This window comes from Netta rufina (genome assembly GCF_964035555.1).
Source record: "Netta rufina genome assembly, chromosome: 8".
Taxonomy (NCBI): Eukaryota; Metazoa; Chordata; class Aves; order Anseriformes; family Anatidae; genus Netta; species Netta rufina.
Genome location: NC_140131.1, coordinates 30,838,146 through 30,862,541, shown reverse-complemented (window position 1 = coordinate 30,862,541; position 24,396 = coordinate 30,838,146). Strand labels below are relative to the sequence as shown.

The 24,396-nt window shown below is 39.9% G+C and overlaps 1 protein-coding gene across 3 annotated transcripts; it reads left to right on the top strand.

The window, feature by feature from the left end:
- Positions 1 to 62: 62 nt before the first annotated feature.
- On the top strand, positions 63 to 24,338 carry TECR (trans-2,3-enoyl-CoA reductase). Of its 3 annotated transcripts, none has more exons than XM_084290732.1 (13): positions 63 to 431; positions 10,674 to 10,724; positions 11,241 to 11,292; positions 11,625 to 11,669; positions 13,019 to 13,122; positions 15,106 to 15,221; positions 15,340 to 15,445; positions 19,334 to 19,406; positions 19,495 to 19,538; positions 20,956 to 21,013; positions 21,590 to 21,678; positions 22,709 to 22,754; positions 22,856 to 24,337. In XM_084290732.1, exons 3-13 carry the CDS (start codon positions 11,277 to 11,279, stop codon positions 22,981 to 22,983), a joined length of 825 nt encoding a protein of 274 aa, XP_084146858.1. In that variant the 5' UTR covers positions 63 to 431; positions 10,674 to 10,724; positions 11,241 to 11,276; the 3' UTR covers positions 22,984 to 24,337. The 3 variants fall into 3 exon arrangements, 2 of the variants coding, with proteins under 2 accessions (XP_084146858.1, XP_084146857.1); XR_014618646.1 differs by lacking the exon at positions 63 to 431 and adding an exon at positions 1,512 to 1,576 and having other exon boundaries at positions 22,628 to 22,754; positions 22,856 to 22,956; XM_084290731.1 differs by lacking the exon at positions 63 to 431 and adding an exon at positions 1,512 to 1,576 and having other exon boundaries at positions 22,856 to 24,338.
- The last annotated feature ends 58 nt before the right edge of the window (positions 24,339 to 24,396 follow it).

Below are 24,396 nucleotides of genomic sequence, written 5' to 3'. Positions count from 1 at the left end.
CGGCCCCGGCCCTCGGCGGGCAGCGCCCCCTGGGCGCCGGGCGGGGCGCGGCCTCCCGCGGGCCCACGGGGGAGCGGAGGCCCCGGGAGGCCCCGGCCCGGCCCGGGCAGGCCCCAGTGCTGCGGGAGGGCGGCCGCGGGCGGTCCCCGAGCGCGGTCCCTTCCCGGCAGCCGCGGGGGCTGCGCCGTGGAGTCACTGGGTGTCTTCTGGGCTGACGGACCCAGCGCTAAGGTGCTGCGCTGCAGGTTCAGAAGGGGGCTCTGTCAGTGGGGCTCCAGGGAGCACGAGGCCGCGGGTTGCGCCGTTGCCAGCACTGGAGCTGGACGGCCCGTTACAGTGTGCCTGCTGCAGGCGGTGTGCCGCACCCAGCCGGGGGACCGTTTGCACGACCTGTTGGTCTGAAGAACTGTCTGAGAGCTTTCTGACGGAAGGTTGGCTTAAATGGCTTTTGTGTTTGTGTTCTGGTTGCTTTTCTGTATTCACCTTGATTACTTTCACATATCGGAGACAGTTTTCCTCAGTATATGAACGCAGGCCATTTGGAAGACAAATATACTGAAGGAACGCCTGCTTCTTTGGACAGGCAGTAATTCTGTTTAACATAAAAATCCAGAAGGTCTAACCAGATCCCAGCACTAACCATCCAAACACATAACTGCCTTGAAAAGGAGCATGCACCTCCAGCCTGTCTTCACACCGGTAGTGAATTCTGCCTCACTGGGTGTTCCTGCGTGCCAGTGGGGGCCTCATGCTTTGTGCATCTGAAATTTATTCTCCAATATTTTGTTTAAGAAGCTTTGATGGTTATAGTCCTATGGAAGCAGATAAAATTTGGGGTTAGCAAAGGGCTTCCAAAGAGCGTATGGTATAAACCTTTCTGTATAATGGAAACTTGGAGCCATGAAAAAGCAATGTTTCTGTATAGCAGGTAGAATCCGCTAATGTTTAATTCCTTTAGCTCTCACAAATGGGTAATGGAATAAATAGTAGCTGGAGGAAAAAATAATACCAGCCTCTGTACTGCTTTATGCTATGCGCTTAATTCTGCCAGTGATGGGAGCACGTCACAGAAGGGACCCAGCCCGGGTCTGCCGTCTGTCAAACCACACAGAAACGCGAGGTACGCTGGCAGAAAAAAACACAGGAGGGTGTTTTCTGGCTCTCGATCAGTTGTGGGTTTTGGTGGTCATCTCATTTCTCTACCTCTGACCAGCACGCACCGTGAAACACGACTGATCTCCTGCAGCTCCCCGGTGCCTCTCAAGGAGAATAACCCCCCTTTCGAGTCAAACGCCGCCGAGCCGTGGCTCTGAACCGGCCTTTCCCCGTCTGTGCATGCTGCAGGGCGCCCTGCTGCCGGCGCCCCGCACCGCTGCTGCCGCCCGCGGCTCGCCCGGACCGGGCCGGGGCGGGGCGGGGCGGGGCGGGGCAAGGGGAACCGGGGGGGGCCGGGCGGTGCCGGAGCCCCGCCGCGGGGGCCGGGCGCCGGCTGAGCGGGGCGGTGCGGGGCCGGGAGGGGGCCGCGGCGGCGGGAGGCGGCGGCCGCAGGATGGGCGGCAGGGCCGGCTTCTTCGAGGTGGGTGCGGGCGGCCGGGGGGCAGCGGGGCGAGGGGCGGCCCGGGCGGGGCGGGGCGGGGGTCCCCGAGCGGTGCCCCGGGGCTGCGGGCTCCTTGCGGTCTGCGGGGCGGCGCGGCTCGGCTCGGCTCGGCTCGGCTCGGCCGGGCGAGGAATGTTCTGGGCAGCTGGTGGCCCGGCTTGGGGCACGACCGAGCCCGGCCCGGCCCCGTGGGGCTCAGAGGAGCGCAGCCTCGAGGGGCTGGGGCCCCCGGCTCCCCGTGCACGCTGCCAGTGCGGAGTGACATGCACCTGGGCGGGCGGGGATCCGCTTACATAAACAGCCGCACCAACTCCGCTGGCATCGTGTGGGCTAATGCAACGCTTCTTGAAGAGTTACCCAGAGAGGTTGGTGCCAGCCTACCGGTGGCAATCCGAAACGTTCCCGCAGGTTTACGGTTCATTGTCTCCAGCACAAGACTCACCTAACGTTGAATGCGTTTCCCCCCCCCCCCCCCCCGTGCAAAATACAAAAGAGCTGTTACTACAACATTAACAGAGTCTAAAAAAAATCAAACTGCTTTTGTAGTTACTTACCTTGACCTAAAAGTTCAGATGTTGCTTTTCAAAGCTATGAAAGCTTTTTGGATGTCACTAATGCTTCCGCAAATTAAGCTGCCTCTAGCCCTAGTGGGTGTGTGGTAGGCACCTGCAGTGCCTTTTCCCCTGCAATACTCACTTCCCTGGTTATCTATTTATTTTTTAGGAAAAATAACCGTGCTTTTCACTGCCTCCTGCATTTCTATTGCTGTCCCTAGGTCCTGTGATATCCAAATGCAGGATCAGGCACACGTGTAATACCCCTCTAAACACCTCCAGTCATTGTCAGGTTGGCAGGTTTGCTCTTCTGCTCCAGTTGTACTGAACTTCTTTATAGCACTCACTACTAGGAGACCTAGGAGACCTATGGACATAATTACTACCTAATTGTACAGATGGAGAAGCATGAAACAGTGGAATGATGTGTGCTCTACCTCACGAGGCAGAACAATAGCAGCAGATCCAGATCTTTTGTGTCTTTAATTGATATCTTGTGTCTAAGCAACACTAATCCAAATTCAGAATGTCTCATGAATTTATTTACAAGTCAGCCTCATATGTCTTAGTCCTTTTCTCTGTACAGCAGATAATGTGTGGAAACAGATTTGCCCAGGCACAGCCAGTGTGTGTCTGAGCAGACTCAGGGTGTGGGATGTGGACAAAGACAGCTTAGGTAGCACTAAGCAGTGCTGCTGCATATTGCTTTCAGCACTGTTCTCCCCACTGACTTGCTTTCTGTTATAAATTCAAGACAGCTCAGTTAGGAAAGTTAGGAAAGGAGAGAGAGTAAATGTCCCACCATTCCCAAGACTTCCTAAAGGGAAAAAAATCTCTATTGATATTACAAACATTAATGTTCCCTGCTTTGGGTTAGTCTGCAGTTCTGTGCTTTTGCCTGTACATGTCAGAGCCATTTACCCTTTATTGCTTTTCTGTGGTACCTCTTTGTAAGAATCACAAAGCACTTTGCAAACACCAAACTGTTGCTGTCTAATTTTTTTTCTAATATGACTATTACAAGTTTAGTGGAAGTTTATTGGTGGAATGCTTCTTTCTCTTTTGTTGATTTTATTTTATTTTATTTTATTTTATTTTATTTTATTTTATTTTATTTTATTTTATTTTATTTTATTTTATTTTTTGCGCATTTTATCATGCCTAGTACCTAACTGCACCTTGAATATTGTGTTCAGTTTTGGGCCCCTCACTACAAGAAGGATATCATGCTGGAGCATGTCCAGATAAATGTGTAGATACAGAACTTAGTAGCATTGTTTAGTGGTGGACTTGTCAGTACAAGGTTAAAGGTTGGACTAGGTAATCTTATAAGTCTTTTCCAACCTGACTGATTCTGTGATTCTGCAATCAATTTCATACTGAGTACGTAGGAAGGTCCTCTTCCCTAACCATGAATAAAATGTGAATGGACCAACAAAAAGATGGGTGAGAACACCAGTCTGACTGTGAGTGCTCAGACACCGGCTGTTAATTCTTTTCCTTGAATGAGAGTCTTCCTCATTTCTGCTAAGGACAGAAATACTTCAAAAACAGGCAACATTGTATTAGAGTGACTTCTAAGTAGCCAGTAAAGGCAGGTGCAGGTTTGGAATCACCTTTAACTACTTATTTTGAATAGGTTGTGTTCAAACTTAAGTACCAACAATTATGAGCCTAACTGATGAAGCCAAAGTGTGCTGGACCTAATGGATCAATACCCAAAAATCCAGAGCGGCTGAGTGATTTTCCCCTACCTAACATATGTAGTCAGGTCCCTGAACTCCTAGACCCATGTCTAGGTGACTGTCTGTACATTTCTTGTTCTGCAATAAGGCTAGAATGGGTTTTATTTACTTTGGGCACCGGCATGTTTCTAATTTCACCTTGCAGCTGTTTTATCACTAATAGCTCAGGAGAAGCCTGGCAAGAACAGCTACTGTTTAAAGACATGTGCATACCTGAAAGTACTGCACCTGATAATTTGAGATTCACCTCCCAGAATTTAGAGGTCTGTGGTAGAGACTGGTATCGAGATAACTGATAGTCTCTAGGAGCGCTCATTTCTCTAAATGTATTAGAAAACAACTCTTCTGACCTAGTTTAGATGTGTTTCAAAGCTGATGACGAAGCTTATCCTAAAAGTGCCAGCTTGTCTCCTTTCTCTACAAAGGGTGTTTATATGACATGCGCAGAGGTAAATGTCTGTAGTGCAGAGCTCTGAAGTTAGGCTAATGAATTCTACCCTTTTTTCTACTTGATAGGTTTAAGTCTTCAAAAGCATTTCATATAAAGGAAACAGCATGTCCCTGTGTCTTCCTAGAGGAAATATGCTTGAGCAAATACACTCACATTGTACAAAATTAGCACCATAAGAGCTTCAGTTGTAATTTTGCTTCCTTAACTGGTTTGGATGAGGAGTGCCTTTTGTAAGCTTTGCTAACCCAAAATATTTTGGACTCTGTTCCCTGAGGATAGATTGAGCTGACATATGCAGTACAGTCTAAAAGCTATAATGTAGTGCCCCCCTGCTTGCTGGCATTTAAAGTTTCTCCCCCTTCTGACTGTGATGAAAACCTTCTGAATGCAAGGGGGGATGGCTGCTGCCTCACTGGCATTGCTGAGATGTCACAGCTCCTGTTACAAAGGTTTCTCCCACTCAGAGCTATGCTGTCTAAAGCCTCATCAAGTAGAAACACTGAGAACAAGTGCCAAAAGCAGGACTGCAGAGGATTTTAAGATTCTGTATCCTCCAAGAGCAGCCTGAGCAAGACAAGGCCATATATGAGATGTTTGCACGGTCATTTAAAGGGAGACTGCCAAAAACTGCCCAGCGATTTGAAAATGTTTGTTCTGTTTTCACAAGTAACACATAAAATTATCACAGAGCTGAGAAGATGGGGAAAAACATTCTCCCTTTCTCTTCCCACATCGCCTCTCCATACACTTAACAACACTTTGTACAGTCATTTGTGCCGCTTCACTTAAAAGACAGGCAATTTGTCCTTTTTCTCTGTGGAGCTCAAGAGAGAAACTCTCTTTTTTGTACAGGGAAATGTGACAATAAAACATTACTTGGCAGGGAGTACCTGGAGCCACTTAGGATTGGAAGGCTACATTTGAAATCAAAAGACTTGTTTTAGAGAAAATAATGGACTTCTTAAGAGCATATTTTAAAAAGTAAACACAGCTATTGTGAGTTGATCCATCAGTATAAGGGCTACAGGCTTCCCGCAGCTTCTGGTCTTCTTGCCTTGTTAAAAGACAGCAGACCCAACCTTAATACCCCTAGGCAAAAATAAATAAATAATTGAAAGGAAAAAATCTCTCTTCAGTCTCTTCAATTCCATGTTGAAAGCACACCCTGGATGTACATTTTGACATCCATACACCAAATGATCCATGAAGAGTAGTAATGGACCTGTAGATACTGAAGTCCAACACCGCAAATCACAGTGCTGATTTGCACAGAGCATTTATAAACCTCTCCTACCTGAATATTCTCATTGCAGAAAATAATCACTATAAACTAGAGCCCTGAGCTCTAGTCTCCTTTGTACATTGAAAAGGCTGTGAGGTGCCGCTGAAAAACATGGATGTCTTCTTAGGATTGCGTCAAAGCTGGCTTAGGTTCACAGATGGAAGCACTCCAATCTGCTTAATAGTGACAGTGATACTTGGTGAATGATGGGAGTCTTCAGCATGACTGGGAAATTGGCAGCTGTGCTAGCCAATGTAAGTAAATACCCACTGAGTCAGAATTAACTGGTGCTACTTTCCCATCCTGTGTATCCTCATGGAAGATGTCATGCTAGCAAAAGCTGGAAAGCTTTCATAGGCTTTCAGGAGCCAGAATTCACTGTGATAACCTCTAACGCACAAACCTCTAACAGGTGGAAGAAATAAAAATATACTGAGTTTCAGTATAGTCCAGATGATGGTTCTCAGGCAGACACAGGAGCAGAACTTAAGAGGCTGATGAGTAAACACCTGGTGTATGTCTTGTGAACCTCTAAATGTTAGACATCAGAATTTTACAAAAGTGAAATTTAATTGTATGAAACTTTGTGAGTATGGGTATCACTATCTCCTTTTTTAATACTTGGTGAAATCATGTAATAAGATTCTAGTCTCATGAAATGTGAGCTATTCAATTCAGAGAGGTAAGGTTTCACGTAGCTGAACTAATTACAGAAAAAAAAGTATAGCCCTCCACAGGTAAGATGATGAAATTTGGTTTTGTGGTTAAACATTTGCCTTGATTCTCCTCAGAAACGTTCTCACACAGCATGTAGTTGTGGGACTCCTCACCTCAAGACACTGTGCATGCTAAAAATTTACACAGGTTTAAAAGGCATGTGGAAGAAGTAATTGAAGAAAAATCCACAAAAAAAAACTAATAAACACAAAGGCACCACTTCTGCTGCAGGAAAATCTCAATCTGTATGTCTTCTCTCCTCCCCCCATTCGCTACATTCTTGCCCTGTTTTGTTCCTGTGACTCACCTGCTGTTGGCTCTATCAGTAAGAAAGGTACCATTCTGGATGGATCCTTAGACTCAGCCTCTGCAATGGTTTGCACACTCCAATGCAAGGCAAGTTTCAGACTGAAAGTCAGTTGTAGCAGCAGCACAAACACAGTTTTTCAGTGTAACTACAGTTACAGCAATTTCCCTTTGGCTTAACTTTATTGATACTAGAACATTATTCCTGATATGCCCTAGTGGGAGACCACACTAAGACATGCTTGCTTCTTTCAGGAACAACACAGTATTCAAGAAAAGTTTAAGGGAATAGAGAAAATTACTAATTCAGTTGGAAAACTTAAATGTTTAGAAAGATGTAATTAGAACTATAGCAACTACTGATTTTTCTAATGGTTAAATTACAGGAACCTGACTTACATAAGCAGTCCAGTAGCTCAGGGAGAATTAATTCATTCTGCATTGCTCTTTCTTGGGCTGGTTGATTCCAAGACTATAAAATAAGCTCTTTCTTTTTAAATTACTCGGAAAAAAAAAAAAAATCGATACAATATATGCTTATGTCAGTGTTCAAAAAATCTCACTAAGCTAGAGTTTACTGAATCTGCTGAGTACAAATGGCTGCAAATAAAACTTCCAAGATGCACAGACACGATGTGTCTGTATTTCCGTTACAGTTATCACATCATTTTTTGAAGATCTGTCGATGCTTGAGCATCTGAAACAGCCTTAAACTGGGTGGATTTGATCTACTGTATTTTTGTAATCCTATTAAAAGCACCCTATCTAAAAAAATTAAACACTTTGCTCAACCATTTTTCCCCTGTGAATAAATTTTCCACCCTTCTGAATAGATGTTTAACTGTTGCAATTAATTTTTCTGCATTTATCATAAATTGATTATTCTTTGCTCCTGACCTGTTCTAAACAATAATTAAGAATTTTTCTGTCTTTAAAGACGTTATCAGTCTTTGCTCGTTATGCATGAAAACAAGTTTGTCTCCTAAACATTGAGGGTATGTATTTGTAGTTACTTCTAGAAGAGTTTTAACTTTGAGCTATCGTGCACAAATCTGCCTATTGCTTACATTCTATTCAAAGATGTTTTTGAGAAGCTGTAATTTAAAATGCCTATCAAAAAATCACCAAATAAGTGGACTGCAAGTCATACTGCACTAGTGCAAACTGACTGTCAGTGTCCTATTGTGCTAAATGCTTTGGAAACACTCAGAAATTAAAATGCTCTGAGCCAAACAATTTATGTTTAAAAGGGATGATACCCATCAGTAAGTGTTCCAAGAACAGATTGCTGGGTATCTAAAGACTGTTGCCAACCAATACATTAACTGACTTGGTGCTGTGCCTGAGGACTGGAAACACTGTGTTCAGTGCTATGTGGGTTCATGCGATTGGCCATTATGTTCAGAAAAGATAACATTTCTTAGCTTGGATCAGTCTTTCCTGGTTCTTATGCAGGGAACTGCTAACCACACTGGGGACGTTCTGTCACAGATCAGAGGCATGATAATTAGAGGAAACAATCACCTTGCTTTCACTCTGTCATTGCACAAATTTCTATGAACTGGAGTGGAATCTACAGCAGTGTTCTTGTGTGCCTCTTTCTGAAAAGGGAAAGCATGTGTTATGTTTGCTTAGATCTTGAATGTAACTGATAGTAACTAAAATGTTTGAAGTTCAGGAATGAGTGTTCAAAAATATAGAATCATTGAATAATTTAGGTTGCAAGGGACTTCTGAAAGTCTTGTAGCTACTGCTCAAAGCAGATGCAGCTACATCAGACAGCACATGAGCTTGTCCAGTCCAGGTTCAAATACCTCCAAGGATGGAGATTCCACATCCCCTCTAAGCAGTCTCTTCCAATGTTTGTCATTTCCTCGTATTTGATGGGAATTTCCCATATTGCAGCTGGTGACCTTGCCACTCACCACTGTTGTGCACCTTCAAAAGTCTGAATCCATCATCTCTGTAGGTTTTTGAAGAAAAGGGCTAGTACAGGAAGGTATGCCAGTTTGGCACTTGAAAGCGACATGCTGGAACAGAACCAAACAGCAATACAGAAGATGGTGGATGATTTGATTATTTTCCACACTGATTCCAGTGGTTCACATAAATACCTATGTTTTAATACAGCTACTCCCAAGAAAACCACAGAGCAAAAGCAAATGTTCTGTAATTTACTGTCTGGCCTTGTGCATAACAAGACTAACCCAATTAGAAGAGGATAGGTGGCAGAACAGATATCCAAATTACTCTGTAATTGACATGGAGAGGATTTTTTAATGCAGACACTAAAGACCATAAGATTAAAACTTCCAGGGCGGGGTGGAGTGGGTGGATTCTGATCCAATATATATATGCTGGGAGTGGGTATGGAATGGGAAGGAGGCTTCTAAACTGGTTGCTGCTGCAGTCTATAGGGCTGCCCAGCGTTGTTCTTGGATACAAGAGCTTTGAAATACACCAAAGGTTTCAATAACCCCTGTAACAACTCAGCATCAGAAATGACAAAAAAATATTTACCGTCCCCACAGTACATGTTCTGTGGGCTGCAAGAGTCAGAATGCTGTAGTTCAGCATCCCAGAGAAAAGGAATCCACTTCATTTGCTTTCCCACAGTGATCTCTCAGACAGACAGTAAAACTTGTACTTTATATTATTTCAAAAGGAGATAGGTAGAAATATGTAATAACAATAATCTGGCACACATGCATTATGCATTGCAAAGGAGGAAAAGTGCTTACCTCCCTTGATACCCCTTGGCAGCTTACAGTGCACAGGTAGAAAATACTACTGCATTAGTGTCCCTTGTAGGGATCTGATAGGATACTTCTGGCTGGAGCTGAAGTGCTTCATTGCTACGCCAACAGATAAAGAATAGTTTGGGACAAGTAAAAGAAGGAAATAAGATACTCTAACCAAGTCATCTCTTCAAAAATATCCTATTAGAAAGATACTGGACTGTGACTCCTATTTTTAGTAGGGAATCATATTTAAAGTCTACTGTTAATCTATCCCCTTGGTCAGTTAATACCAATCATAATTAACATTAGACATTTATTATTATAAAAAAAAAGAAAGAGTAATGATAGTCCCAGTCATTTGTGACTGTGACAGATAAGCTTTGAACTTTCAGTCTTAGCTGTACCTTAATGTTCCATTACAAAGTGTTTGATGAGAACAATTTAAAACACAAGAACTATATGGTAAGTTTTGCTAGTCTGCTGCGACTGGACTTTGAAACATCTGGGGACTTTGCTGCTTGACTGTTAATTAAAACCAAAACCTTTTGCCAAAATGTCATTTGATCATGAAAATAACCCACTTTGTCCTATTCAGAGCTGCAATTAAACCACCACTTGGAAAATAAAATGCTAATACATAGTTTCTAATATGGGTGATCTGAGAGGCAAGAGTAACATTGAATATTTCTATAACAACCTCTCAAGGATTTATGAAGTCCACATCTTTAGCTGCATTTGTTCATTATGTCTTCTGATGTTTTTTACTCTCTTTATAATTAACACACATTCTGGGAACATTGTATAGTAATCTTTATGCGGTATGTACTCAAAATACTTGCTTACATGCATGTATATACACATTTACTTTTTTTTTTTCTCAAATTGCCTTTCTAGGTTTATAAATCAGAACAGTTCTGAAGATAAACTTTTCCTTAGTGATTACCATGAAACTTGTCTGTCCCTTATTTGTTCCTTTTATTCTAGCAAAACAAAACACCCTAGAATGCCTATTTTGATCAGTCAATTAGCTGCTTCTACTTCTGAATTTATCAAGGAAGACAATTTATTTGGCAAGAGTGCTATTTTTTCACCAGTTGAGTGCTTTGAGAACCCATCAATGATTAAAGCTCTCTCTTGAACACATCAGAGCTGTTTTTAACACAGTCCATAGGTCAGAGGAAAAAGGTGTCTCATTCTGAATAATGACTGCAAAATTGAGAATCAACCAAGAGTTTAGAGATTATGTAGGCAATAATAATCATAATTTTGTATCCTATCAGGTGGAAATCCTTGACTGGAAGACAAAGGAACAACTATGCTTCCTGGATAAGGTAAAACACAAAAATCTGTTCAAAATGCTAGGTGACTATTTTAAAATTACTAATGTTTTTTAAAGTAAATGTAGTGTTTGTGGAAAGTATTTTAATAGCCCTTTTTTGGCCACTGGAGAGGCAACAGCTATGTGTACTTCATACTCACTACAGAGCACTTCAGCCCTTTTCACAAAGGAGCTCTTGGGCAAATAGCACAACTTCACTCACTTCTCTATATGGTGTCAGTTGTACCTTACTCACTCATAAGCCATCAAACTGTCAATGCTGCTGTAGTAACTCTTAATCATTGCCACTGTAACTGCCTCTGAAACAGATGCCACAAATTAGGTCCTCCCATTTTCCTGTAAGAAATACTTGCAATCATCCATACCAATCCTAGCTATATATAAGAAAGTTATGTTGTTTGTTGTTTGAGTCACATTTCTACATGAATAGCCTTACACCTAATAGCTGTCTTTCAAAATGTGCATATCTTACATATATATCTATATATATTAATTATTTTTTGTCTAGGTGGAACCAAATGCTACAATTAGGGAGATAAGATTGATGTTCCATAAATTATGTGAGTATAACTTTTGCAAGAGTTTGTATCACATCAGAATATACAGAATATAAATAAGAGAAAATTATGAACTTGAAGCATATGATGCACACACACATAATGCTAAGTAACTTGCACATGAATGTGATCACCGTGAGATTTCAATACCATTTTTATACTATCCTGATACACCTTTGTATTTTTCCTGCTGCATAATTTCTCACAGGTATTCATGTTAAATGAATATTCCTAAAAATATTCAAAAAATCATACTCTGTTATGTTGCATTTATTTTAACAGTGGGTAATCTAAAACAAATACTGCATATCACAAAATTCTGTACGGTCTTACAGATCCTCGGTGGTATCCAGCAAGACAGTCAATAAAACTTGATCCAAGTAAGTACCTATGAGAACTAGAGTAATAAAGCTCTGAGCAGGGGCCTTGCATAACAGGTGTACTTTGCATGGGTATTAGCTCTTAAAAATTTGTTTCCAGCTATGCTACTTAGCACCATGAAGACTGAATTGAATCGAGAACAAATTAAATTATTTGAAAGTATTGAAAAGAGTTCCATCCATCTGTTTGGCGCTTGGTAATTAACTCAGGAGTCTGCACATTGTTCCGATGCACTTTCTAACTACTGAGCACCTTTGCTTTAAAGACAGGCAGCACAGAATCTAGACTCTTAACTTCCCTTAGCTGCAGTGAAATGATTCCCATAGTGATGCTCAGCTGGGAGTACTAAAAAGAACTGAGTTACAGCTATCAATTCACATAATCCTCTGCTCTCAGGCAGGAATTACGGTTCCTTTGAGGTAAGCTAATGTAAAACACATTGCTGCGGATGTAGGATTTGCTGACAAAGCTGATGCCAGCTGATTGATTTGATTAGCATAGTTGCAGGCATCACTGTTAGAAGCCTCTTAGTACGTGGCCTGGATGCACAAAAGAAAGTCCAATTGCCAAACTGTGCTAATTCATCTTAGCATTCAGTATAAAATGTAGCGCTTTGTCCTTTTGCTTCTAGTAAGGAAAATTTGATTTATATATTCCCTTAGAATTATGCTGGTGAAGATTAATTCATTGTGTAGAATCTGTCCATGAAGAACAGGCGTATGAGTACTTTGTTTCCTTCTTCAAAGATCTACATTGTTAGATTCCTCCATGAGTTTCTGTTGTGAGACTTACTGTGAGAAAATGCTGGCCTTATGGGGATACCCTGAAATCCAGGCATTAAAAACTGGATCACCAGCTCAGTTCCTGTGGAATCACCTCCTAGCTTTGGAAAAAAAGGAGGCAATGAAGACCTCTGTAGGAGGGCCTTGCAGTCCTAGCTTATTACAGCTTCCTTGTGTCTGGTGATGAGCAGTGAGAAGCGGGGAAGAGAAAGATGGAGGTGCAGCTGACTTTGAGGTCAGGGAATTGTATTAACAGACAGTGACCCATCAGCAAATTCTGCTGTAGCAGTGATAAACCAAGTCTACTGGACTAGGCAGATAGGATCAGAAATTCTCCTGACTAGAGAGATCCTGAATAGAGGATCTAGGCTTACATGTGATTGTAGGGATAAATCAAAATTAAGGATAAGCATTCTTTTTTGTTTTGTTTTGTTTTTATTTAGATTCCAGTAAGCCCATGTCAGGTCAAAGAATCTCACAGATGAATAAAAGCACAATATAAAGCTAGTATGCTGGCAAAATTGACTTGAATTTCATTGAGATGTAATTACCTCTTTCCTTCTCAGAAGGAAAGTCCCTGAGGGATGAGGAAATCCTGCAGCACCTCCCTGTTGGCACAACTGCTACCTTATACTTTAAAGATTTAGGGCCACAGATAGGATGGACTACGGTGAGCTATGTGTCAAATCTGAGCCATTTTAATGGCTATTTCTCCATAATTAATCCTTACATCACTTTTTGTCTCTCTACAATATTTCTGCATGATGTCTGCTCTGATAGTGGATGCAGGCAATGAATCCTCATCGCTTCAGTTCATTTAACCAGGGAAAGCAGCAACAAAATATTCTGAATGTCTAGTTCCCTGGGAGAGCAGCAGTGGGAAACTTGCTAGAGGGTAGTTTGGTTGTACTGAACTAAGGTGCAAGTTCTCAAATGGATTTAGATGTCTACTGCAAAATCACTAGGAACTAGGTATCTAAATGCTTTCGGGGATCTGCTTTAGAGGGCCTGTGTAACTCTCCTGACAAAATCAGGATTATACTCAGAGTTTGTCTGCAAAGAGGCATGTGAGCAACTTACCTGTCAGTAACTGAACTGACTTCAGCAGGAAAATGCATGAAAGTAAAATGAGTTAGCTGTCTGCATGTGGCTGTGTCCCAGGATGCTAACACCAGGCTAATGACAGATGATCATTTCTGCAGTGTTAGGAGCCATCCACAAAGACTTCACATTTACTCTCTTAGCTCAAAGGCAAGCCCCCTCACAACTCACTCAGCAAGTGAGTGCTGTTTATACAGTGAGGTGACCAATAACCCTAGAAAGTTCTTCAGAAACCCCAAGATGCACATATTTTCCACTAGTTACACTGAACCAGCACAGCACAAAGGAAAAGGTACCCAGTAATTTACCACACATTTACCATCTCCTAGCTATGAAACATTACTAAAAATCTTGTGTTAATGACATAGCAAGGATTCACAGGAAGCAAAAAAAATAATAAAAAAAAAATCTGCAAGACTGAATCTTCAGATCATCACTTTAAATGCTATGCTGATAAGTCAGCTATTACACAAGCCATAAACCAGTAAGACAAGCAAAACTTCTAATGGCAATGTAGACTCCAAGACCTACATGCATTATTATATACTAAAATATCACAGTAAAATAACACCAGACTTCTTCAATTCCATAATCTGTCCTTTACCTTCTGCTTTCCCTGCCCTTCAGACCAGTTCATTCAAATGCAAGCCAAGAAGTGCTTCAGTTTTATCAAATAAAAATGACAGTCAAGTCCTACCTTTGCCACAGAAAATACTGATTGTGTTACAGAAGTTGAAATGAAAACGTCTTTTCTCATAGTTAAAATAACTTTAGACACATTTAAAAAGTGATGTGTTCTGTTTTCTTTGACAGAATTACAATCAATTTCCCTTCTTTCTCCATAAATGAAGTATTGATCTGCCTTCCTCACTTTAAAAATGCAACCGTTAATGCTTGGTCCAAAGCTAACCTCAATGTAAAGTGATCCTCATGAGAAATACACTCCTGCCTGAAATGAAGTTAGGTTAGAAAATAGCTTCTTCAGTTTCCTCTTCTCCTCTGTCCCCAGTGAAAGATTATTTGAGTATAGAATTAATTGATTGTTTTCCAGAATATCTGCTGCACTAACTGTTCATATAGATAGGGTCACCTGTGAACACTTGCAAACTGTATTTCCAGTTTAAATAAAATTCATTCATTAGAAAGAAAGCTCATTTATTTCGAGATAAATTCTTCAACAACTTTAATTTTAACCCAAAATAAACAAATAGTTTTTAAGGGCAAGAGGAGGGTGAGAGCTGCATAAATGTAACATGCATGCACAGTTATCATGATCTCTGGGCTGCTGTGATTAGCTTTTCATACCCAAACTGTGTCAGCTGCACTGGCAATGGCTGTTTGTATGCAACTGAGGCAAATACATTGCAGAACATTTATGTGCATGTCTACTGATTTCATAGCCTAAGCCCAAACCTGCTATTCCCTCCCTGCATCTCTAAATGCCATTCTGGGTCAGTGGAGGTGTTTATCCCACTGCATTACTTATCACAAAGAAACCAAAGCAGAACCATCATCTGATTCAGCTGTCTAATTATTTTCTCTCTTTTTGCAGGTATTTTTGATAGAATATACAGGTCCATTGTTCATCTATTTTCTGTTTTATTTCCGCATGCCTTTTGTGTATGGACTGGATGAGAGGTTTACATCAAGCCCACATCCAGTAGTTAAGTAAGTCCGTTTGCAGGCTTGAGCTGTATTACTTGTTAGCATTGTAGTCTTACTCCAAATGTCTTGCCACATTTGTTTTTTTAAGCACTCTTAAATGCTTTTGTCTTGCTGTTTCTAGCTTGGCATGTATCTGCCATTCTTTCCACTACATCAAAAGGTTGATTGAAACAATATTTGTTCATCGGTTCTCCCATGGGACTATGCCACTGAGGAATATTGTGAAGGTAAATTGTGACAGAATCTATCCATAGCCCCCCTACAAATCCAACCTAGCCAACCTATTCTCTGCCTCTGCAGCACAGATCTTTTGGCGTGGCGTTTGTAGTAATGTGCAGCAAATCTTACCCATGAATCTGTAGTTCTTTCAAAAGATTTCTTAATGTCACTATTGTATAACCCATTTGTTGCCATACAGTTATTCACATTACAGTTTTCTCATTGCTCTCTTAAAATTTTAGACTTTCAGCCCTCCCTTCCTTTCCACTCAGCTACCTCCCTGGGTGTGAAGGTTTACTAAAATTAACTTTTAAGGTAGCACAGATAGGTGCAGTGTTGGGAGGTGTTTTTTTTTTTTTTTTAAAAAAAAGAAACTTTTTGTAACAGTCACTTTACTTCTCCCCACCTCATATTGTCTTTGCTGATAAGCAACTGTTAATTTACCTTTTATTGTTCCAGTGCAAAGTAAACTTGTTTATTCTATATTTTCTTCTCATCCAGGAGCACCCCCTATCCTTATCGGTGCTGCTGTGGCATAGGGCAGCCATTAAAATGCAGATCCCTTATTTCCCAGTTGTCTGCAAAGCTGCACGGTTTTGTATGGGCTGTGGTTATTTAAAAATGTTAGCAACAGAGTACACAGTGATATTCAAAAATGCTCTTTGTACTCAGGAAAACAAGAGATCATCATCTACAGCTAGAAAAACATATCATATAGTATGACCATTTGGGTAGTTAACATTTTGCATTTAGACAGTCCCTTGGAATTTGCATTATGGCAGTGAATATTGCAGGCAGTTGAAGCTTTACCTTGTGGCTAACTCCTTACAGCTTTGCAGTGGCTCTGGTAGTTCTGGTGATGGCTTCATGCTTTCTAAATGGAATGAGGGTCTGTAGTTGAGCAGTGGCCCTTGGAAAGAACCTTCCCTGTCAGTGTTTTCTGAAGCAGAAGAATGCAGGGATTGTTAAAAGGCTAGCAGATCTCTTAAAGACTTGTTCTTCACACAATAGTAGCTAATGCATGCTAAACAACAGTTATATGGGCAACTTTACTTTGAAAAAGAATCTGTACAGTATGATAAATCTTCATTTTTCACTGTGGTCCTTGCCAACTTTTAGTTCCTTTCAGACCAAACAAAATGTAATTGCTAAAACTGTCACTTGTACCAGTCATTCTGATCACTTTTCTACCTTTGCAGGTTGGTGGTACTTGCTTTCATCTGTAAAGTTGCTCTCAGTTTTCCCTGCTTAGCAGTGCTTGGGTTTGATTTGCTTTTATAATTTCATTGACTTTGATGGTGTTACTCCAGAACTGTGCCAATCAGAAAAGTATCACGTCCTCTTCCCTTTTTTCTCTCACACACAGATGGTAGACAAAGCTTCTTAATTTAAGTGTTGATCACATACAAAGCAAATATAGATGCTTATTTCCCAAGCACAACGGCATGTTTCAGTTAGCAAGAGATACTTAAGTTTTACTATGCAGAGGCCTGAGACAGGAACTGATGAGATTTGTGATTTTCATCCTTTGTTTACCAAACGGAAATGGGAATAAATGATGCAGTAAAATGCAGTAAGGGTTCACCAAAAGCAGTTCATGCTAGATTAACATAATATACTTATTTCTCAGATACATGGCTCAGTATGAGTAAACCAGGGATTAATAAAAAAAAAAAACAACAACTGTGTGGTGGTAAAGGAACTAACTAAGGGAAAGATTGATGTTGTATCAGAAAAGGATCTCTCATACCTTTATTAATAGGGAGATTACCAGTGGAATTCCTCAAAGATTGGTCATATGACAGGTCTTACACAGCATTTTCATGGGTAAAAAAACCAGGATATTATTGCTTTCTATGATCACATCTGGAGAAAATAAAACAAACAACTAGAGCTAAAGAAATATCATTTAAACTAGAAGATAACACAATGAAACAGAAAGGAACATGCTGGATATGAGTAAACGTAGGCAGAACTTTAAGAAATGGTTTTGTTTACCATAGGAATGATGATAACTTGGAGTAGAGAAAACAAAAATGCTAACCAGAAATATTTAAACTTAGAGATCTCATAAATAAACTATTCCTGCAATATCTCAACTTGATCATCCACAAAACCTCTTTATAATATTGTAAAGCTTTGTTATTTATCTGGAATATGAAGATTCACAGAAACAATTCCCTTCTTTCAAGTGAGTTCATTAAGCCTGCATACATTCTGTTGCTTCTATCTGAACCTCACGAGGCTTTTGCATGAGCAGTAAGGGCTTCTAGTGACAGCGTGCCATTTGTAGTATTACTGCTAAGTATCTTAGCAGTGGCAGACTCCACTCATCTTAAAGCTCCTTTTCTTATAACTGAGGTATAACTTATAACTGTTGTGGTCAATCATGTTCTTTGGATGAATAATCAGTTTAATTACACCAAGTATTATTGGGAGCTGAGCCATAATTATTTGTTTATTTAACTTTACTAAAATCCATTCCCATATGACCCATCCTGTACCAACTTGCATAGTTATAGGATGGTTGTTCATAAGGTGCCATTCCAAGACTACAGCGAACCATTTCTACCTAGGTTTGCACAGCAGTTAGTACATTGTGGGTGATGGCAGAAGAAATCAACGTTAGGGAGGAAGCAGTAGTTTATCAGTGACTAGGTTCATTTATCTATCTAGTCATTTATCACTGACTAGATTGTTCCTCACTGGAGTTGTTCCTCCAGCTCTGCTGCTTTTCCTGGATAAAAGGGAGGTTGTCACAGGGAAGATACTTAATCTCTTTGCCCTTCTTGTCCTACCTGATCTATAATGATTAGTTAATAATTTGCTCTGTCTCATCAGTTACCTTGCAATACCTAATCTCAGAGCAAGGAACTATTACGTGTTTGTACTACAGCATACCCAAAATCCTTCATTTTGTCTTAGATCTCTGGGCAGTTCAATGATTGCACTATCTTTGATAAAGGAGGAAATCTGAACTGATGGGAGACAGGTGTATGAGTGGTCAAGAATGCTTAAGGTCTGTCTGTAAGAGAATGGCACATAGAGTTGAGACCATAGAGGAAAAAGAGGAATAGGCCAAGAAAGGGCTTCCCAGCAGACATGTAAGGAAGGAGAAGATAACCTGTCACCAAGATACTGAAGGATAAAAACACAATAGGCAGAAATGGAAAAAACAATCTCTGTTTTTTTTTTTTTTTTTTTTTTTTTTTTTTTTTATGAAACTCTTGAAATTAGTCAGGAATGAATCAGTACACTGCAAGCTTCATTATCAGAGTTTAGACAATGGAAACTAGATCACAGAAAGCCAAGAACAGCACCAAAATGGACAAAATAAAGATATTATGGTGAAAGGGACACAGGGAAAGGTCAGGTGTGATGTTTTAAAGGAGGAAGAGTTAAGGCATATGAAGTAAAGAAAACCAATGGATGAAGAAAAAGAATGTCGATAAATTGTACAAATAAAAATTGTACAAATAAATACAAAGAAATAAGCAAGAAAGAGAGCACAGTGCCTAAATCAGGTTTTATGAAGTCTCAGGGGTTAGCAAAACAAGTCTGTCTTTAACATACAGACTGTGTGGCGCATCATCTTTGGCCGAATGGCTTGTCAGACAAGAGAAACCTGTTTCCAACAGTAGGATTGTAGTTTCTAAAACTGTTTATAAATTTAACAGCTCTGAGATATTTGAAAGGAAATCTTACTCTATGAGCACTACTTCCTTTCTGTTATTTTCTGTTGTCTGCTCCTGCCTTACCATACCCAGTGTTGTCACTTTTTGTTGTATTATCAGCAACTTGGAGGATCAGCCCAATTAATTGTTATCAGTGGTCCTTGCAGTGAATACTGACCCAGAGGATTGTACTGAAACAAAGTAAAAATAACTGTTTTTCAGAACTGCTTGTATTACTGGGGATTTGCAGCTTGGCTTGCTTATTACATCAATCATCCTCTTTACACTCCTCCTTGTAAGTAGCATAAAAGCCCTCAACATGATTTAAGTCCTTTATTGGCTGTGTATTAGTGCTAACCATATGTAAACATTTTGTTTTGTAGCTTATGGGAAAAAACAGATTAATTTTGCTGTGATCATGTTTCTGGTAGGTCTGTTGCTCCTTTTATAAAATGCTAAAACGTCCTGGTTTATTTTTTATGTTGTGTAAGTGGGAGAATGAGTAGGATAAGCAGATACTTAAAACTAGAATACTTGGGACATACTACTAAAGCTGCATGCAGAACAGATACATGTCAGTTTTTAATGTGATCTTGTAAAGGGAAGATTTTGATTAAGTATCTATTCTAAGACTAGGATATTGATCTGCTAAAATGATCTCTCACAGTCTAAAAGAATCCTGGAACTATTGGTTTGTGACACTGTGTAAAAGCCAATGAGTTTGTTTTTGTGAACTGTTCATTGAGTGTAAGAATCACAACAGGTCATAAAATTTAGTGAACTGGCCAACTAAGACAGCACATTGCTTATTTCCAAGGGAAGGCGTTCATTTTGATACAACTGTTAGCAGCAAATGGAAGTGAGGGGAGGAGGTGTTGCTCCTTACAAGCATTTTCAGGAACATTTTTTACAGCTTTCCTTATGAAGCAAAATTCTTAAGTCAGTGTCTGTTCATTCTCACTGTTCCTAGGAACATTTCCATACGTGCAGACATAACATTAGTGTAGCCAACAAAGATGTACCCATTTTTCCTATGTATGTTTAACTCACTTAAAACACCAGCTGTTCACTTGCTTTAAGAAACTGAAGGTCAGTTACTGGAGGTTCTCAAAGCAGCTTCCTGGTACGAAATTTCTGTGAGTTAGTAACCTATTCCCATTTTACAGAGAGACTACATAACTGTACAAGAGCTGACAATAAAACTCAGGAGGTCTGACGACCAGTCATTTGCTTTAATGGTTATGCTTTGCAGACACTGAAGACTGTCCGTAATCATATAAATGGCTTGTTTTGATACACTTTCTGCATAATTGATTGGGGAAGCATTATTTAAAGCCAGTGGAGGAAGCTGGGTCAATTACATTTCATTATTTGTATCAACTATACTCTAGAAAAGAAAACTTACAGCTCAACTCATATCCTCCTTGGGATTTTGATAACTTTTGAGAAATCAAAACTGTCCAAATCAAGTTTTCTGGTATTTTTATCAGAAAATAGCTAAAAGATAAAGTGTCTCCTGGATTTACTTTTATCCACTTTAGTTATTGCGTTTAGATCTCATGGGGACTGTATAAGAAGTAAATTTGATCTTTTGAACAGAGTCCACATTTATTGGCAAATCTCATAAATACTGTAACAGAGCATAATATGGTCTCATGTTTGAACAAGAAGATTCCATCCACCCGTCAGAGAGCAATCTTGGTTATTTACAATTGACTCCCTTTTTTAAAATCTTGTTTACAATAACTTCTTTAACTTTTTTTGTAAATACCCTGAGAAATAACAAAGGTAAGAAGAGTAAGTGGAAGAGAAGCACATTTTAACTGTCATACCTTTTCTTGCAGCTGTGTGAAGCTGGAAATTTTTCCATTCATGTTGCACTTAGTGACCTCCGGAGAGATGGTAAAAATTACAATATTATTTTTCACTTTAGTCCAGCCATTCAGTACTTCCACAGTTATGCTGCCTCGTGAAATGACTGGTTCTGGAGGGTATCAATTACACAGGTAGTGCAGAAGGAAACACGGGTAGTGCAGAAGTGCTGGTATAAGCAACATGTTGGTGAGCAAGCGGAAGTAATTTCACTGACTTTATATGAAGAGGAGCACAAGATCTCTGTGCAGACCAAAGCTCCTTGTGCATGAGCCAAACATCTTAACAGCTATCAACTGTGACTATTAAAATCCAGCTCTGTGACAAACAGAGAACACCTTTAACTTCTAACATCTAAAACGTACCTAAGTCACAACAGGTGCGACTGCGATCGAAGGGTTATGTAGATGTCTTGCTAATGTCCAGAGAATTTCCTCACAGTTATCCTGTTCCTTCTTGTGGGTCCAGAGGACATCCTGTTTTTCCATATCTTGCTTGTCCCTATGACAGCGATGAGACACAGGAGTTGGCAGATCTGGGTTGTCTTTATAGGAAATGATATATCTAGGAGTATGAATATTTTGTGATTTGTTTTCTAATCTATAGGATCCAAAACCCGTAAGATCCCATATCCAACAAAGAATCCTTTCACATGGCTGTTTTTCTTTGTGTCTTGCCCTAACTATACCTACGAGGTATGTATTTTCAAACGAGCTGTTAAGATTTTAGTTTTGCTGGATAAGTTCTCATTTCTTTTGGCATGTTAAAACATGGAAGAAAATTCTGAAACAGTTCAGCCCAATACATTTTCCCTCCTCTTGTAAACCCCAAGAAACCACACAGCAGACAGGAACTTATCTGTTCTTCCTGTCCACCCTTGAGGCAGTACTTACATGCCAAATGGACCTGGGCCTGTGCTTCAGCGTAGCTGCTAGACAAGATATAAATGCATTTTGAAGCACTGGAAACTTTGTAGACAGGAACAGGAAGATCGACACTGAGGGTGTGTAGCAGTGAGGGGATGGGGCATCTAATGGATTTAAAATGTAAGAGAGCCCAGGAACAAATATCACAATGTACAGGAAGATAGTGCACAGATAAATAGAGGATACTGTAGTAGATAAAATGGAGAAGTAGTGTGTACGAAGCAATGCTTGCCAGGTCTTCATCCCCATTTTCCTAAGTTATACGGTCGTTTGTGTTGGTGCTGTCTGGTTTAGAAGCTTCAACCAGTTTATTGCTTCATATTCCTTAATCAGGAGCCAAACTCCCAACTCAATTCAAAACTTGTTAGAAACAGTAAAACTGAGTGTAAAATTCACTTTTGTGCAGAAAGACTGTGTCAGGTTTTGACTTACATGAAGATGAAGTGTGATTGTGTCATTAGCAGATGTTAATGAGAACAGCATTAAGTCTCAGGCTGTAGAAAATTACTGTGCCTACCATTGATGGACAAGTGACAAACACAAATTAGGCAGAGAAAAAGGAAGCTAGCTGTAATGCTTAAAATTGTCATATTAAGTATGGAAGCAAACATAAAGGCTTTGTTTGTAATAACAGGGCACCGTTCACCTTTTTGGCTAAAGGTTATTCACATTAGAAAATGATCTGGCTGACCTTGGCTTTTTTATTTACCTATACTAGGACAAGGTTGGTTTTGATCAATAGAGACATAAGTGCAAATGCTGTCATCAGAAATGTTTTAAATTTCCTTGGCCAAAACAGGTGGGGACATGGATCAGTTTCACTGTCATGACTCAGTGTGTTCCAGGTGAGTAAAGTTTTGGAACTTCCCTCTGATACATCGTCAGTGACAAGAACGTGTTCTTTCCCTAGTTATGAAGCATAACTCTTTCTTTTTCTTCCTTCCAGTGGGTCTGTTCACCTTGCTTTGCTTCATTCAGATGACAATCTGGGCAAAAGATAAACACTACACCTACCTACGAGAATTCAAGGATTATCCAAGTCTTAGAATGCCAATTATTCCTTTTTTGTTGTAAAAAAAAAAAAAAAAAAAAAAAAAGGGAAAAAAAAAAAAAGGTTGACTTCAGTATTGCATGGAACTTCAAGAAGAAAAAGGTGATGGATCTTTTTATTCATAAATCTCCTGCCAAAAAATAATTAATTTAAATAATTCTGTCATATGTTAAATCTCCACTGCTGAGGGAAATTGTGTACATTTGAAAATGATACTTCCTTACATTCAAGAATTCCTCAATTCAGAAGCACCTTCAAAAAGTAAGGCTTCATTGCACATTTGGTAGCCAAAAGCTCCTATAGTTCACTACAACCCAACTGACTTAGATTTTCCTGTACTAGTCTATTTAGACTGATGCCTCTGAGATACTGTGAAGCCTGTGCTGAAAAGTAGCTCCAAATTTAGCAGTGGCACTCTACAAGACTGTGACATGAGTACATTGGAACGAGGACATACCAGCCAACTACTAGAGAGCTCAGCTCAGACAGCATGGCCAGCTGGCCTGAAGACAGTTGCATGTTCTGCCTTCTTTGACTTGAAAAAGAGAGTGTGCTGCCTGGGGGCACGTGCTTTGTGACAAGCAACATTACCAAAGAATATGAATGGTTCCTGGAATAAAGAAATAGGCAATATCTCAAATACCTGTTTGGGTCTAACATATAATTTGCCAAATGATTCTACAGTAAGATGAATTTGTAGATGTAACATCTCGTGTTGATTTCTGGGGGGGAAGCTTGTTTTCTGTTTGTTTTGGTTTTAGTATTCTTCATTAGTAAATTGCATACTAGTAAATAAGATTCATAAGATCTGATCTATGCTGTATCTGTGATATTTGGCCTGTTTTCATATAACAAGTCCTTACATTACTAAAGGACCTTTTACCTTGTATTATTTGTCAGTATTCTCTGAATAATTTTTAATGTACTTTGTAAATACAAAAAGTGGCTGCTAGTCCTCAGAATACTAGCTCCCTTCCTATTTTCAGAGCCAGGGATAAAAAAAAACAGCTACATTTTGAACTTCCTGTGTTTTCTTTTTCACAAGATGTTCAGTGGGACTTAGTTGGGTTTTGTGCAAATCTAGTAAAAAAAAAAAAAAAAGGACTATTGCAGTCTAGCTGAATGACATTTTGAAGAAGCTGTTTCAGAATATGAAGAGAATGCATAGATACTGTTTTGTTTTATGATTAATTTATTTATAATGGATGTATAGAAAGATTTTGCAGCTATTTGTAAGGGCAAAATATGCAATAAATTCTAGCCTTTACATTAAATTCAGTTGAAATAATTGTGGCAAAAGAGAAAGACTAGTTTCATAATATTTTGTAAAGCACAAAGCAAGAGCATACTTTCATTAAATAAGATAAATTGAAGAAAAAAAAAACTAAAAAAGCAAAAATACATGACCCAGATTTTATTTCTGTATAACACATCTT